At 49.5% G+C, this 14,793-nt stretch overlaps 4 protein-coding genes across 4 annotated transcripts; 1 reads left to right on the forward strand and 3 right to left on the reverse strand.

Moving 5' to 3' along the window:
• Positions 1-1,530: 1,530 nt before the first annotated feature.
• Positions 1,531-2,722, reverse strand: F5B22DRAFT_592408 (DHBP synthase RibB-like alpha/beta domain-containing protein). The gene has a single exon (XM_047973915.1). It carries the CDS (start codon positions 2,458-2,460, stop codon positions 1,684-1,686), a length of 777 nt encoding a protein of 258 aa, XP_047834591.1. The 5' UTR covers positions 2,461-2,722; the 3' UTR covers positions 1,531-1,683.
• Positions 2,723-3,838: 1,116 nt separating this feature from the next.
• Positions 3,839-5,465, forward strand: F5B22DRAFT_642991 (major facilitator superfamily domain-containing protein; the record flags this gene model as incomplete). The annotated part of the gene is made up of 2 exons (XM_047978206.1): positions 3,839-4,171; positions 4,272-5,465. The coding sequence occupies 2 exons, from the start codon at positions 3,839-3,841 to the stop codon at positions 5,463-5,465; spliced, it is 1,527 nt and encodes a 508-aa protein (XP_047834592.1).
• Positions 5,466-5,728: 263 nt separating this feature from the next.
• Positions 5,729-8,942, reverse strand: F5B22DRAFT_422081 (uncharacterized protein). The gene is made up of 3 exons (XM_047971643.1): positions 8,452-8,942; positions 7,548-8,406; positions 5,729-7,479 (listed from the first exon to the last, which is right to left on the reverse strand). The coding sequence occupies exons 1-3, from the start codon at positions 8,742-8,744 to the stop codon at positions 6,139-6,141; spliced, it is 2,493 nt and encodes an 830-aa protein (XP_047834593.1). The 5' UTR covers positions 8,745-8,942; the 3' UTR covers positions 5,729-6,138.
• Positions 8,943-9,336: 394 nt separating this feature from the next.
• On the reverse strand, positions 9,337-14,494 carry F5B22DRAFT_633950 (putative fatty acid synthase alpha subunit FasA; the record flags this gene model as incomplete). The annotated part of the gene is made up of 5 exons (XM_047976912.1): positions 9,337-10,685; positions 10,801-13,713; positions 13,773-14,227; positions 14,291-14,317; positions 14,397-14,494. 5 exons carry the CDS (start codon positions 14,492-14,494, stop codon positions 9,337-9,339), a joined length of 4,842 nt encoding a protein of 1,613 aa, XP_047834594.1.
• Positions 14,495-14,793: the final 299 nt, after the last annotated feature.

Genomic DNA, 14,793 nt, shown 5'->3' on the forward strand with positions numbered 1-14,793 from the left:
TTATTATAATGTTCTACTGTGGCTGCGGTATTCGTATGGTCCTACCCCTGTAGTGCACTAATCTCTTTCTAGTTCTTCGACACAAGTAACGTGCCGAGGAGGTGTAAAATGAAACTGGCACTTTCAAACTACGTTTTGCACCTATAAAACTGCCAGTTTTTTCTTCCACCGCCTCGCGTGCATACTCTGTAGTCTTCTGCCCAGCCCCTAACCGGCGCCAATAAAGCTTAGCAGTCTAGGCAGAGTTCGGCCGTGTCTTGGCAGAAGGATGCCAAGTATGTAAGGACAGAATGGCGTGCTTTGCGTTAACAATGACCTCTTCTTTAGTTTCTTTAGCGCAAAGCCACTACTATCATATGTATGTACCACCCACACGTGGCTAAGGGGCACGCTACATTAGCACGAAAGACTTTCAGGAACTGGGTGTTAGAGTATCTCTGTAAATAGCAACTGAAGAAACTGTGTCTAGGTCGGCGAGTTTTCAATATTTCCCGTATAATCGTAACAGTGCTTTCGGACCGACCGTCTCCCAATGAAGATGTATGTACATTTCCGGTTCGTGCCGGCATACGATGAAGTAGGTGGTGTAAGTAAACTGGATGCAACCACATTCGCTTATCTGCTTACTCTGGCAACACGTCATACCTGCCAAATATTGATAGGAGATATACGGAGTATACCGATATTCCTTCAAACTTGCTAATAGCTAATCTGAATGAGGCAACCCTGTTGAAAGTAATAGCTATAACGAACCGATACACTTAGTGTATGTTACACTAATTTGTATATATCGTTCTAGTTACATACTTGCTTAGATTTCGTAGATGAACGGGCTCGAACAAGGGTTTAGGGAGGTAACACGCAGGGACGCACCTTTGATGATGCGTTCGAAAAGGCACCGGCGAGATCTACCTACGTATGTAAGCACATGGGGAGAAAATTAAGTACGGGGTAAGTAATCCAAGCAATGATTTGGCCGTTTAATCCCATGGCGGGTATACCAACTTTGTATGCATACACATTACGGGCACATCGTTTCTTATGAAAGAATCATCAGTTTTCTTTTCCATCAGCTATTCACTAGCCGGCGTGAAAATTGGTATTGTGGCATTCTGTATATTACTAAGCTATTTATAGAAAGTATGTGTGCGTAATCAAGGGGGATTGAAAATCCCTTGGAAGTTTGTAGTATTGCCATTTCGGCCTCGGAACGCCAAGGACACCGAGCAGGCAATCGAAGCCAACTAAAACAGGGTATTTGATCCGTCTCAAGGTTGATATTGGCGGTGAAAGAGATACTATCGCGCTTTATCAGGAGTGACGCCATTAGACGTACGAAGCCTAAGGGTTATTACCTACGTTCTCCAGCTAAGAGCGATGAATACTTCATCCCGCACATCCATCTCGTCGCTTACAGAATAATTAACATACCTACTACTCAAGTTTGCGAACATGGCGCCATTTTTAAGCCTGTTATACTTTGAACAACATGCTTGGGGCTCTTGTTTACTCAGTTTTAAAATTCTTCAAATTCAAGGAAGGAAGAAAGTCGGGATCTTATGAAGCCTTCATAGGTCCAGTATAACCAGCCGCCGTAGGTCTGATATCCATTGTCAATTGATAAGACTCAAGGTACCAAGCCCATAATACATGCATTCCGAGATGGAACCTGAAAAGTTGTACCTAATATTTCTGCGCATACTCCGTCTTGACAGAATGACCTACACCAACATGATCTGTTCTGTTGACCGGATCTGGGATGAGGTCATATCCAAACCACTGCTTGACGCGCTCTCTGAAGATCTCGTAGCCAGCGCCTATACGCAAGATGCGCATGCTCTCAACGTCGATGATGGTTCCCGACCGTTGGTAGCGGTGATACCGTTGTAGACTGTAGTCTACGAGCAAATCTGCCGACTCATAGACCTGCTCCTCGAGATCTTGGACGCGCAGCTTCTGTCCGGTTCCAGTGAGGTTGGCACTGCTGCCCACCATCAGCTGGCCGGCCTCATCATTCAAGCGGCCGAGTTCTCGCATGAAAGGGCTCTCGCCTATATTTATACCGATTGTCTTGTCTTTTGTCACACGCTTGAGGTTCTCGGGGCTGAGGTGCGCCAGCAACGGGTGGTCTTCCGGCGCAGTCTGTAGCGGTGCCACCACATTGAATGCTTGGTCCATGTCCTGGTTGAGGACGCGGATCATCTCAAACTTCTCTTCAGGCAGAGTACAGAGCTTTTTGAAAGTGTTGAAGGTGCCAATTGCCCCAAGGGTATGGCCTTCCACCCGATTCTTGGCTTTGAAAGACCGCTCAATGGCCTCATTGCTGGCTGACATAAGTCCATAGCCGAAGTCTGTGGGGATGATGATTACGCCACCGGCTTTCAGGCATTCGAAAGCCTCCTGGGCGTCACGCTTGTAGTTTGGTAGTACTCCAGGGGCTGGAATTATGCGCGGAGCCATTATGAAAGTAGCGAGTTTGAGCCAAGGTAATGTGGATCGGGTTAGGTAATATGAGCTGACGTTTGGGCAACTCACTTGCTCTACATGGGAAATGTCACCTTAAAAGCACGATGCGCATTCGGGCACGGGTTTGAGGCCGACGATCTGGTCCGCCATTAACCAGCATCTTAGTACAGATGTCGGACGACTCAAAATATGCTTGAATCTACTCCGGTATGTCTTAATTTGCAATTAAATTTCTGTTTTCCGATTTCCGAATTACATATGGCCAAGATAAGAGTTTCCCTGCTCAATGTGTGGCGCATTGCAGATAGGTACGCAGAACCAATTGTGAGTTGCTCTTCTCATAATGACAGCTTCTATGTAGGTAAGCTAAGCCTCCCTTCCTAGTCAAACTTGCTTGTCCCTCGTACACGGCAGACGTAAGCTTGGCCATACCTAATTCTCTAATGCCAAGATGGCACTTATAAAGTGGTTCGGCCCAACGCTCTAGCGAGGTAGTAATCGAGGGTCGTGCTGGTACGGCGATTCATGTACGTACCAAAGATCTAGTATTGAAAAATAGTCAGCAAAATGATCAATGATAAAAAGGTAGTATACACTGTATCATAAGCTCTGATCGGCAGCAAAATATTCACATTTGGCTGATTGACGTGGATGAAGATGACAATTATCCTCTTAGGGTCTATCTTGTCGCCTTTCGGCTGCCGACCACCGAAGTAGCCCTATCGTCCCGTGTGCCGCTCCGCGAGGGTGAAGAGAGCCGCTGTCCCCCACTTGGTACCCTACAATAGTCTAGTTACCATCCTGGTTAATTTCGGATATACTACAGTAGCGCAGATCCCTAAGGTTAGTGTAGTAAGTGTAAATAGAGGCTAGGACGGACAGAGACGGGGGTGACAGGAACTCGAGCTACACCAAGCCCAGCGCCAAGGACGAGTTAACAGCGGAACTGAACGGGAACTGACTTAGAGCCGACAGTAGTGTGAGCCAAGTAATGGTACTCAGATCTATGAGTATTGGCGAAGGCGCTGAGGCAGCGAGCGCACCAAGATATACTCACAAAATACCAGCACCTCCTCGCTCCCATTGGCTGTGTCGACAATTACAGATAGTTTGCCCATCTGCATATTACACCAAGTATTGCAACGTCGCAGACGGAGGGTCGGCGCATCGGTGGGTCAGCAGCTTTGAGTTTTAAGTGATCAAACCAACAATGTACTTGTTTTAATGTCCCTCGCCCATGTCATGTCTTGGCTTCGTCTTGTAGCATGGCCTCCCTAGATTTTCGGCAGAAATCGAGTGGAAGCTTCTTGCCCTGCCAGAGTGGATGACTGACCGACATACGACGACGTCGAGCCAAGCCAAGCTGATGACCATGCCCGACACTGCCCCAACGCCGTCCACGGCGTCTTCGACAGATGTAGAGGCTGTCGCGGTAAAACTGCCGAATGGTGGTGAAGAAATCGTGGCAAAGGAAACGAAAGAGGAGGAGGATGGTAATTTGGTGTCATGGAACGGTCCGGACGACCCTGAGAACCCCCAGAATTACTCTACGCCCTACAAGTTCTTCGTCACTGGCATTTGGATCTACGGCAACTTGTGCGCCACGCTTGCTAGCAGTATCTGGAGCAGTGGCTCAAAGCAAATCACAGCTGAATTCCATCAGAGTACGATCGTCGTGACTTTGGGGATCAGTCTTTTCCTGCTCGTAAATATCCCCTCACCCTCATCCCGTATGCGTCTCGCATGCTGGTGCAAGATGTCGTGAAGGCTCATCTCACTCGAACTTATCAACTGATACATGCTAGGGATTCTCCATCGGTCCTCCCCTATGGGGACCTACATCGGAACGTTTCGGCCGCAAGTGGCCGATGACCACGGGCATGCTTCTCTTCACCGTCTTCACCATTCCGGTAGCTGTCGGTAAGAACATTGAGACTCTCCTTATTTCTCGGTTCTTCCAGGGCGCTTTCGGCGCGGCCCCTCTGTCCCTTGCTGCCGGTGGCATTGTCGATATATGGAGCCCGGAGAATAGAGGCATTGCCATTGCAGCCTGCATTGGTACGATTTTCGGATCACCCGTCTTGGCCCCCATCATCGGCAACTTCGTCGCCGCATCGTACCTCGGGTGGCGATGGTGCCATTGGCTAAGCGCCATCATGGGTGGGAGTGCTGTGCTGCTGGTTCTATTCTGTCTGCCCGAGACACTGGCTTCCAAGATTCTGCAGGCGCGCGCCGTCAAGCTGCGCAAGTCAGGCGAGAAACCGGAGGCAAGAACGATATACGATAACAAGAAGCATATGGGCATGGCAGATGTCGCACGTATTTACTTCATGCGCCCGTTTGCCCTGTTAGCTACCGAGCCGATCCTCGTCCTCATCACAGTCTATCAGTCCTTCATCTACGGCATTCTCTACCTCGTTTTCGTCTCGTACCCCATCGAATACGTCGAGATCCGTCACTGGTCGCTGGGCCTTAGCGCACTTCCCTTTCTAGGCCTGTCGGTCGGCGTCCTCCTCGGCGCCGCGGGAGTGATTTGGCATACGAAGACGAAGTTTACGGCCTCGGTCCGCGCTAACGGCGGCAAAGTCATTCCAGAGAAGCGGCTGCCGACCATGATCATCGGGGGTTGCATCGTGCCCGCTGGGTTGTTCATATTCGCCTGGACCGCGAACCCGTCGATCCCTTGGCCCGGTCAGGTCATCGGCAGCATCCCCACGGGTGCAGGCATGTACATGATTTTCGTTCAGTGTTTCAACTACTTAGTCGACGTCTACGCTCCTATAGCGAATAGTGCGCTTGGTGGTAACATGCTTATCCGAAGTTCCTTCGCCGCCGCCTTCCCGCTCTTCGGGCCGTATCTGTACCATAACCTGGGCGTATCGTGGGCGACTAGCACGTTGGCCTTTATCAGTATCGCATTGATTCCTATCCCCATTTTCTTCTACGTATACGGAGCGCGCATTCGGTCGTGGTCCAAGAATAGCGTTTCAACGCACTAAAAGACGGCTTAGAATAGGGGTAGTAAATCGTCGAGTTGATTTCAAAGTAGCTTCAACTCGGTGCGTTATGTCCGATCTAATGAACGAATAAGCGGGATTGGTTATACGCATCTGGGAAGGATTAGGCGCAATTTATTGACATTAGGACATGCATAAGCGATATCTATAGAAATATGTTATCTATGATTGTAGGAATAGACAAGGCGCATACAGCAACGCAACACCAAGAGCACGTATCTCATCAGAAATTTGAGCTTTCATTTCGATCTCTCACACATCAAGCGCTACGCTAAATGCGTAATTTCATAATAGCATCACTGTGCCTTGCTCATCCATCTCTCCTTCCAGTTATAAATACAAATATACAGAGGGGTCGGCTCGCAAACATTTTCATAATAATGCGCGCTGTTGTAGTAGAGGACGGTTGATAGCTGATTGTGCGGCTCTATGTGTTGAACGTAGCTGGGGCTATATAATAATCGTTGGGCTGCTCGAACGTCTAACAGCGTCGTTTTTGACGTTCGAGACTATGAGGCCTCATATTTTTCTCTGATTAGTATCAATTACCCCATGAACCCTGCTGTGACTTCATCCAGTGTATTCCAACGTGGGCGAAATGAAGGTATAGAGTCCTTTGCTGCCTACAGGTCTGCCTTTCACTACCTGCCGCGGCTCAGTCACATCTGCTTGCCGGTGCATATGCTTCCTGCATAAAGCTGGAATAAAAGTTGATCCAGTCAGAATCCATCGACAACTGCCCTGGCGCAAGTTCTAATTGTGATTGTGAAGCACCAAAAGCCGTGACGTCACTCAGATGACAAGTCAGAGAGTTGGTCTCGGGTATGAGTTGCGTCTGCTCTATTTCCTGTCTGAGAACGCCGAATATTGCCATTTCGCCAGGTTCAGTGCTGCTGTTCTGGGTGGATAAGCTGTTCTCGTTGTGGGAAGGTAGTACAAGCTGCTGCTCGAGATATTGGTTCTCTCCGCTTGCGACACTGCCCACGTGCGGTACATCTAGTGCATCATTGTATGATAATTGGTGTTCAATAGTATTATTGTTATAGTCGATTTGCTCAAAGAAGTTATCCTGCTGCCTCTCAGGGCTGAGGGACGACGGCCTAGCAAGAGCCTCTGTGACTGTTTCAAGTATCTCTAGCGCCCAAACAAAGCTATCCATTCGACGAGCATAGAATGTGCACGTTAAATTATCAAACTGCAGGAGTTTGTATTTCTTGTTCACCTCCCGGAGAAGAGCAATGTCGGACAGTGCAATTGTATTGTATTCACGACCCGGGGAGTGGCTGCTGAGGTGGAATGTAACAAGCTCGGCATAAGCTACTACTGGGTACCTCCGAAACATCCGAGATAGCAATGCTAACCGGGTTATAGTCAAAGGTACGGCGCAGACTCTGTTGATCAGTTTGAGGCTAGAGCGGCAAAGATTGAGCATGGTGCTTAAGTTCGGCTCGTCTTGCTGGCCACACCGGAGAATGAGGATTTGTGACACTTGGTATCCGTACAGCAGTTCAATCCGCAGTGGACCTTGATCTATTGTGTCGTCCGGTATAGATGGGACCAGTAGTCTTGCATGGGTCTGTGCAAACCTGTCGATAGAGCTGGTCAAGAGGCGCATCTGTGCAAGACGTTTATCTGAATCGAATCGGGCTGTCCTTGGAGTGTAGAGGTTGAGGTAAATATCCTCCCAAATGGTCATTAAGTGGTCGAACGCGTCACTGATGGAAAATTCCTCGCCTGAATGTTTGCTTTCAGGGCCAAAATAGTGATCCGAATCGAACAGATACAGGTCACACGGTTGGCCTGTCATGGAAACACGTACTTTGTCCATGGCATATAGAATTCGAAATAGCCTGCCTCGTACATCCGTTGTACCGATTCTAGTGTCTTGGTGGTCGTCATTCGAAAGGTGAATTCCCATTATACGTCCAAGTTGACACGCCGCCTGACACACTCTTTCAGCTGTAATATTGCTGTAGAACTCCTCGGCAACTAGTGTCTATAGCATAATGAATCAGATCAAGTCTTAAATGTAGGCGGATATAGAATGTGGGTTCTAATACTTACCAAAGTCATTAGTGCTTGAAGGCTAATGATAGTAGGGGTCTTGAAATCGTCCAGTCTGGTGATGGCCCGATTACAGTTTTTGAGGAATGAAGGTAGTATATCGTCGTGGAGTAAATGTGAAGCTGATCGGAAGCCGCGACTAGCTTTAATCTCTAGGCCGAGCTCTAGAAGAATAAAGTTATTGATGATTAGAGAGTACGCTTCACTGCACTGCAGTGTTTCATCGCTATAATAAGAAGTTATGATTTGATGTAGGTTTCCGTCGTCGAAGATAGGTGTCCGCGTGTTGATATTTCTGAGATAGCCGTCGACGAAGAGATTCGCCATCAAGCGAGGAGGTGTAGTGAGGGGCTTCATGTCACTAGATATACCAAACTCTCGATATGATGAGCCAAAGGGAAATTCTTGAAGCTTCCGCTGCAGTGTGGCTTTCACAACAGGATCATGTATCTTACGACCTTGATGCGGGTTTTCACTCCATTGATCATCATTTGGCTGTTCTGAGTAGGCAAGGGCCTCTTCTGCTTGGCGGAATACCGTCATAATCAGAACGATAGGAGCTGGGTAGCTATATAGGCGCTCGCCGCCATGATCCAGTTTGACTGTCTCAATTAAGGGCTTGTAAAATGCACGTACAGGGCCCCTATCCTGACTGGAGAACCGCAGATGATGAACAAATCCCGATGCTACTGGCGGTAGAGTGCCTGGATTTTCATGGCTATGATAATTAGGAGGTGGAAATGTGTTTACAGTATTTGAATAAGGCTTTGAGGTACCCTGGAGAGTTATTTCGGTGAGGGTATCCAAAGCGTGAGCCACGTCATTGAGCCGGCTCATCACGTTGGAGAAGTCATTACGCCTAACCAGTTAGTACGGTGATATTTTTTATTCAAGGATAACGCACAATGATTTCACATGATTTATACGTTTGGCTATATTCGACGTGTGGCATTCGAGGTCACCTTTGCGACACTGGGAACACTTCGGCTGGAGGCGATCACATCGAACTTTACGGAGCCGACACTGGCCGCACGCCGCCTGAGGAGGGTCGGATTGATCATCTTGATCGGTAAAAAGCCGCGGGCGTTTTCTTCTGTTCTCGGGATATAGGATACTAGCTGAATGATTGGTATTGTCGGGGGTTAGTGGCGGTATTCTGGAATCGCCCTCCCAGTCACAATTGCTATAGTTGAGCATCTAATCCGCCGTGGGAATATTTACTGGAATGAGAAGAGCCGGGAATAACTATCTGTCGATACCCAAGCAGTCGCGCCGCCCATTATAGCTTGAAATGCTGAAGATTGACTAACCTAAAGACCTAACTTATGCTAGACTCGTGTAGTGTACATAGTAAGCTCAAGCATTAACCCTTGTTTTCATGGAATCTGACGGGGCTGAGCACGCCAAGGTTACCTTAGTAGGTAATTGAATCCCTCGTCCACCTCCAGTTATCGAAGGGTCCGATGCAGCTTACCATGCGTCGCAGCGTTGCATAGACTTTGACCTAACTTGAACTAAGCAAGCGATTGTCAGAAATTCAAAAGATTGAGAGTAAGGCACATATAAATAGGGTGTAACAGTCCATGTTTCCATGCATAATCTCATTAGTAGGTAAGATCTATAGAAAACATATCAACATGACTGATACATAGATAATTCGAAACGCCTTTTATGGAAAGGAGTGGCTGATCAGAGGTGACCAAATACAGTCTAGTGTGGTACGTTGTTTCTTGGCCATTCTTGGTGGAGGAAAGATGGCAACGAATATGTAGTCCACTACCTATCCATCTCAAACCCGGATCTGAGGATCCAAAAGAAAAGGCTCTTGTGGCTTCCCATACTCCTTCCAAGCCGACAGGTCCTTCGCCTTGAAGACCGAATTACTCAACATGGCGCGCTGGAACGCGCGATCGGCCAGACGTGATCTCTCTTCCACTCGTTTGCGGTAGGTCTCGAAGGCGGCTCGCGTGAGCGCGGCAAACAGGACGCGTGGAGTCGCGCCAATTACAATGGCCCCCTTCTGTCCAAATCCAAATGATGTCAGCATGAATGCCTTTATACCAGGGACCGCTGTTGTCTCTGACGGGTAAAGAAGATGTGGGAACGACCTTAAGGCCGCGTCGATGTCATCAGCGTTACGGTTCCCTGGCACAGCCTCATGCTCGAGTATTTGCAGACATCCGTTAAGCATCCACGCCCCAGCGGCACCCTTTGGATGACCAGTAAGATACTTCTGGCTAACCACGAGCAGCGGGTTGCCCTCAGTACGCCCTAAGTGTGTCATCTGTTGGTTGATGACAGAACTCTCGTTTTTATCGTTGGCCTTGGTAGAGGTACCGTGGAAAGAGGCCACACTGATATCATCAATGGTTAGCCCCCATACTGCCAAAGCCGCTCGTATGGGTGAGATAGATGGGTTGAGTTGACGGATATCTCCATTCCACAGCCATTGGGCGTGTGATCTGCGGCTGGCCGCTTCCGATTCGACTGCCTCATCATACTTGGCATTTTGAGCACCAGCATACTGTGACAACCGCCATTCCTCGATCATGGCGAACTCGTCCTCGAGCTTTGATCGGCGATACCGGAAGTCTAATAGAGGTGACTGTAAAGCTCCAGGCGACTCTCGTGCCGCCGTCAGGACACCCTTGCCTGGCGCTGGCACCGAACGGCCCACGCCGTCTCCAGCCAGTTGGGTGTAAGCAACGACACCGTAGATAGGAAGACCCATCTGTAGAGCTAGCTCGGCACTCATCACAATCTGGACACCGCAACCGGCGGACTCCACAAAGCCAGCGCGTGAAGTCGCCGTTGGCCGCGACATTTGGGATGGGAGGTAGCCTTTAGCAAGTTCTTGCTGCGCCACCATCGTTGCTTTCATGTTACTGAACTCGGTAGAAAGCTCTTCCTGTAGGTCATCTGTGCCTCCTACTATAGCGACTTTGACGCTCCGGGATCTAATGCTCTCACAAGCGACGTCGAGGGATTCTATAGCTGTCGCGCAGGTGCCTGTTGGGGTCTTGAGCGGCCCTGTCGCGCCAAAAAGAAGCATATTCGTCCAAGCAGCCATCGAGTTCAAGAATGTTTCTTGTAAGATGTCACCTTTGACAGGGTTGTCGCGGTAGCGTCGACGGTACACTAGAGGCGAGTGCCAGTCAGCGATTTACCCATTATCTTGGTAATATCCATGTTGCAGCAGACGCGCCAACTGTGTACTGAAATGACAAGGGACATGAATGCAGGAAATACTTACTGTCACGCGTAGATTTGAGACTACCCGCGCCGGAACCGATATAGACACCTAGCTCGGAGACGTGGATATGCTTGTAAAACTCGAAGGGGTCTTCAATACCGGCACTGAACATAGCTTCGCATACGCAGCATAGCACGTATAACGTCACGGGATCAACTTGGGCGATGATGTCCTCTGGGATTCCATAAGTAGATGCATTCCAGCCTTTAGGTACCTGCCCAGCGACAGATTGGTGGCCACCTGTCGACCTAGGAACGAGGAACGTGGCACCGCGCTTCAGTATGACAGTCCAGTTCTCAGAATCGGCACCTTCCGGGAATACGCTAACTTTGTCTCCATGGCGAAGCTCGAACGAACGTGCGAGCGACTCTGACGTGCTGAACGCTGGGAGATCCTCATCTAACACCACTTCTTCGAGCAATTCTTTCTTCGACGGGTCATATTCATCGAAGCCTTCGGGCTCCACGAGCCGGATGCCCGAGTGTTTTAGGATGTGCTCCCCATAGCGCGTTTCAAAGTCGTCCTCTTGCACCGGTTTCCTGGACTCTACGTCTAGCCAGCCGGCGTATAGCTCGCCATTGACTTGACCGTCATGATGCTTAACCAGGCCCATCATCCATGCCATCTCCGTTAAGCCATCAAGGTTGAGCTTGCCTGAACTTTCCTTTTGCCAGCGGGTACGTGAAGAGCCCAACGGCCCGAGCTCAGAAAACCCGACGATGACAGGAGTGCGACTTAGGTCCACCATGCCCTCCAAGCCCTGTAGATCTGAAGTCATATCTTGATGCGACGATAACTTCGGGAATCCTTGCTTAATGTTGGAGCGCTTCTTCTGTGTACTGAGCTGAGCTGTATCTGCGGCAGCGGGGGCTTTAGACCCCCGAAGAACCTCGTCATGCTTTTTCCTCTCGGCGGCAATCGCTTGCCACTGACGGCGTTTACTCGTAATACCTGTCCTGATGGCCGTGACCTCCTCCTTCAGGTTCTGGAAGCCCATAAGACCACCGCTAAGCTCGGCATAGACCGGTTCTAAGTCTGATTCTGCGATCATGGAGGGGCAAAGCAAGGCCAGCAGATTGAAAGCCATCTCCCCAGCTGTGAAAGTCATTACGCCTAGCTTTTCGATACCTTCCGCGACGATATTGTTTGCGTTCATCAGACCAGTTCCGCGTGTCCAGCCGATAACGGCACCAATAATAGAAAGATAGCTCGACCACCGCTCTGAGTGGTAGCGGTTGAACAGAGTTTCGAGGCCGATCTTAGACTCAGAGTAGAGGCCATCGCCGCCAAAATCGCCGTGGTTAGGTGATAGTGGTAGAAGCACCGTCGTCGGCCGTCCGGTGTAGTTCCGCTTTTCCTTCTGCCGCTTGATGCACCCAAATAATCGCAGTACATTGGTCAACATAGCTCGATGCGCCAGTTCTGAACGTGCATCGATCTCATCAATCTCGCGGCCTGGCTCGGGGATGGCGGCGAAGGGGACCACGAAATCCAGATCAAGTCCCAGTCCCTTATTGCTATCATAAATGTATGCAACCAAATCCTCAACATCCTTCTTGCTGGCGGCATTGAAAGGAAGCAGGATAAGCTCAGAGCCGCGGGCACCAACCTCCTTGTATGCCTGAGCCATGGCTGGCCCGGAAGAAGCTGGGGCGCGGCTCGTCGTAACAATCACTCTAGCGCCGCCAGCCAGCAGACCCCGAACCACCTCCATGCCAATTGAGCCGGTACCAGCACCAGTCACAAGGGCCGTCTTGCCGGCATAGCTAATACCAGATGTATTTCCTACAAGTATGCCATCGAGATACGTGTTTGTGAGCTGACGGTCATACTGCCACGTACCTCTAGTCTTTCGAAGACAGTGGACAAAGCTACTGCAAGGGCCATTACGGCGTGTAGAGCTCACGACATCGTAATACGTGACCGGGTCGGATGTCGTGGCTGAGCCTGTAGACCGGGGCTTCTCGCTATAGTTTATCCGGCCTTCTTCATCAACGGATGTATGAGGCCCCATTGCCGGCTCCGAAAACCGGAAAACGGGCGACGCCGCCTCTTCAGTACTCGGCTTTGCCTTCAGCAAGGCTTCCGCTACCTGTCTGCCAGAACCTTTCTTTGCGCGATGCCGCAGCATCATTTCCAAATCTGACGTCCACCTGTTCTGAAGCGCTTGAAGGCGCTCTGCTGTGACGCGCGATGTGCTGTCTTGCTGCAAGAGTCGCACTACATCCTCACGCACCCAGTTCCACCACGATGAATACCGCCTTTCTTTCATGGGGTCGAATATTCCTTCCATTCCCGTATAGAATTCTTCACCGAGCTCCGCATAGACTTTATCAAGATGTTGTTGAAGCTCGTTACTGTTCTGCAGCTCGGAGGCTGCACTCGGCGTGATTTCAACGCCAAGATGCTGGGCTAGGACTTGTAGTTGCTTTCGCAAAACTGAGTCCTGCTCGGTCTTGAGCTTCTGAAGGCTAGCATCGTCTACCATTACGGTAGAGCCCTGCACGCTTTGCGACGTCTGACCGGAGGACGTTGTAGGAAGTGAGAGACCTGATTTCTTGGCGTATCTTGTGACAGCTTGGTCGAGAAAGTCATGCACCTGGGCTGCATCCGAGAGCCTAGATGGTGGTTCTATGGTCACGCAGAAGCACTGAACCGCCAATTGACAATTGGGCCCCAGACCCCAGCGTGTCTCCAGGTAGGTTGTCACCTCCTTCTGGCCAAAGCCACCAGGCATTTTGGAGGAGAGGAGTCGCTCGACTAGTCTCTTCGACGACTTGCCTAGCTTTCCGGAGAAACCAGATGCGAGCTTTTCGCTGAGACTTTCCAGCGAGGTACCCTCGCTGCCGTCCGGCATATCGCCAAACTCTGCCCCGAGATCACCAATAAGCTCATTTTGAAGCGTAGACTTTCCTGTTGCACACGTTAAAATCTTCCAGAGCCGTTGGAAAAGTATGTATAAATCGACTTACCACCTGATAAAGCCTGGATGGTTTCACCAAGAGGTACTTCATCATATGCCCTCCTCAATTTCTGTGCTACTAGTGTTAATATTATATCAGTAGGTGTGAGTGGTGTGTCGACAATGCTCCCCGCAGCGGCGACAGGAGGCGCCACCGGAACTGGAACCGGTGCCGCGTCGGCAACCGGAGGAGAGGGTTTCGGAGAGGGTTGAGAGGATGGAGGCTCATTTTTAGCCGCAGATGACGTGGTGGTATTTTCATCATAATCGTAATATATCTTTCGCGCGTCGTCAACGTTGGTAATGCTGAGGAACTCTCGTTCAATTCCCTGTGCAACATCTCTTTCGCCAACGAGCTTCCGGGCCGATTTCTTAGCCATTGGCGCCAGGACGCCTGCAGGCCCTATCTCAATAATGCGTCGAACATCTCTCTTGGAAGCTAATAGCTGTTCTTGAGTGTTTATCCTTATATGCTAGTTAATATCGGAGCGTGCTGATAAGATATGAAGACTGGGACGAAGTACTTACCATTGTACCGGGAAAGCAAATTGATAACTATACAGACATGAGTCAGTTACGTGTCTCTCATTGCAATTCGACATGTGATTGTCACTAAGGAGAATATATGTCTAACGTTAAAAGTTCTATCAACAGATTGTAGGCTATCTGTTGCTTCGACTCCTCTGTCTCCTCAGTAGCCCGGCTCGGGTCGGCGATAGTAGTGATGGTCATAGTGGATTTTTCGAGTGCTACGCAGCTGATTGCAAGACCTACTCTAATAACGGGGAAGATATTAATAAGAGGGCAGGTGTCAACTATATTTCGAGCTTATACAGTGAAGGTACAATCACAAATAATATTTAGCAACGTGATGGACATGTCGAGGCTTCTAAGTAAAAATATATCATTCTCAATTCTCATATCAAGTACTACTCGCAAGATTAATATGCGAGCTCCGGATGCATGATAGACTGATTATCATGAGAGTACAAATGCTGTAATCAGCATCACCAATTAGACCCCTGTTTCCC

The sequence above is a fragment of the Xylaria bambusicola genome, assembly GCF_022495145.1.
Source record: "Xylaria bambusicola strain CBS 139988 unplaced genomic scaffold F5B22scaffold_5, whole genome shotgun sequence".
NCBI lineage: Eukaryota > Fungi > Ascomycota > Sordariomycetes > Xylariales > Xylariaceae > Xylaria > Xylaria bambusicola.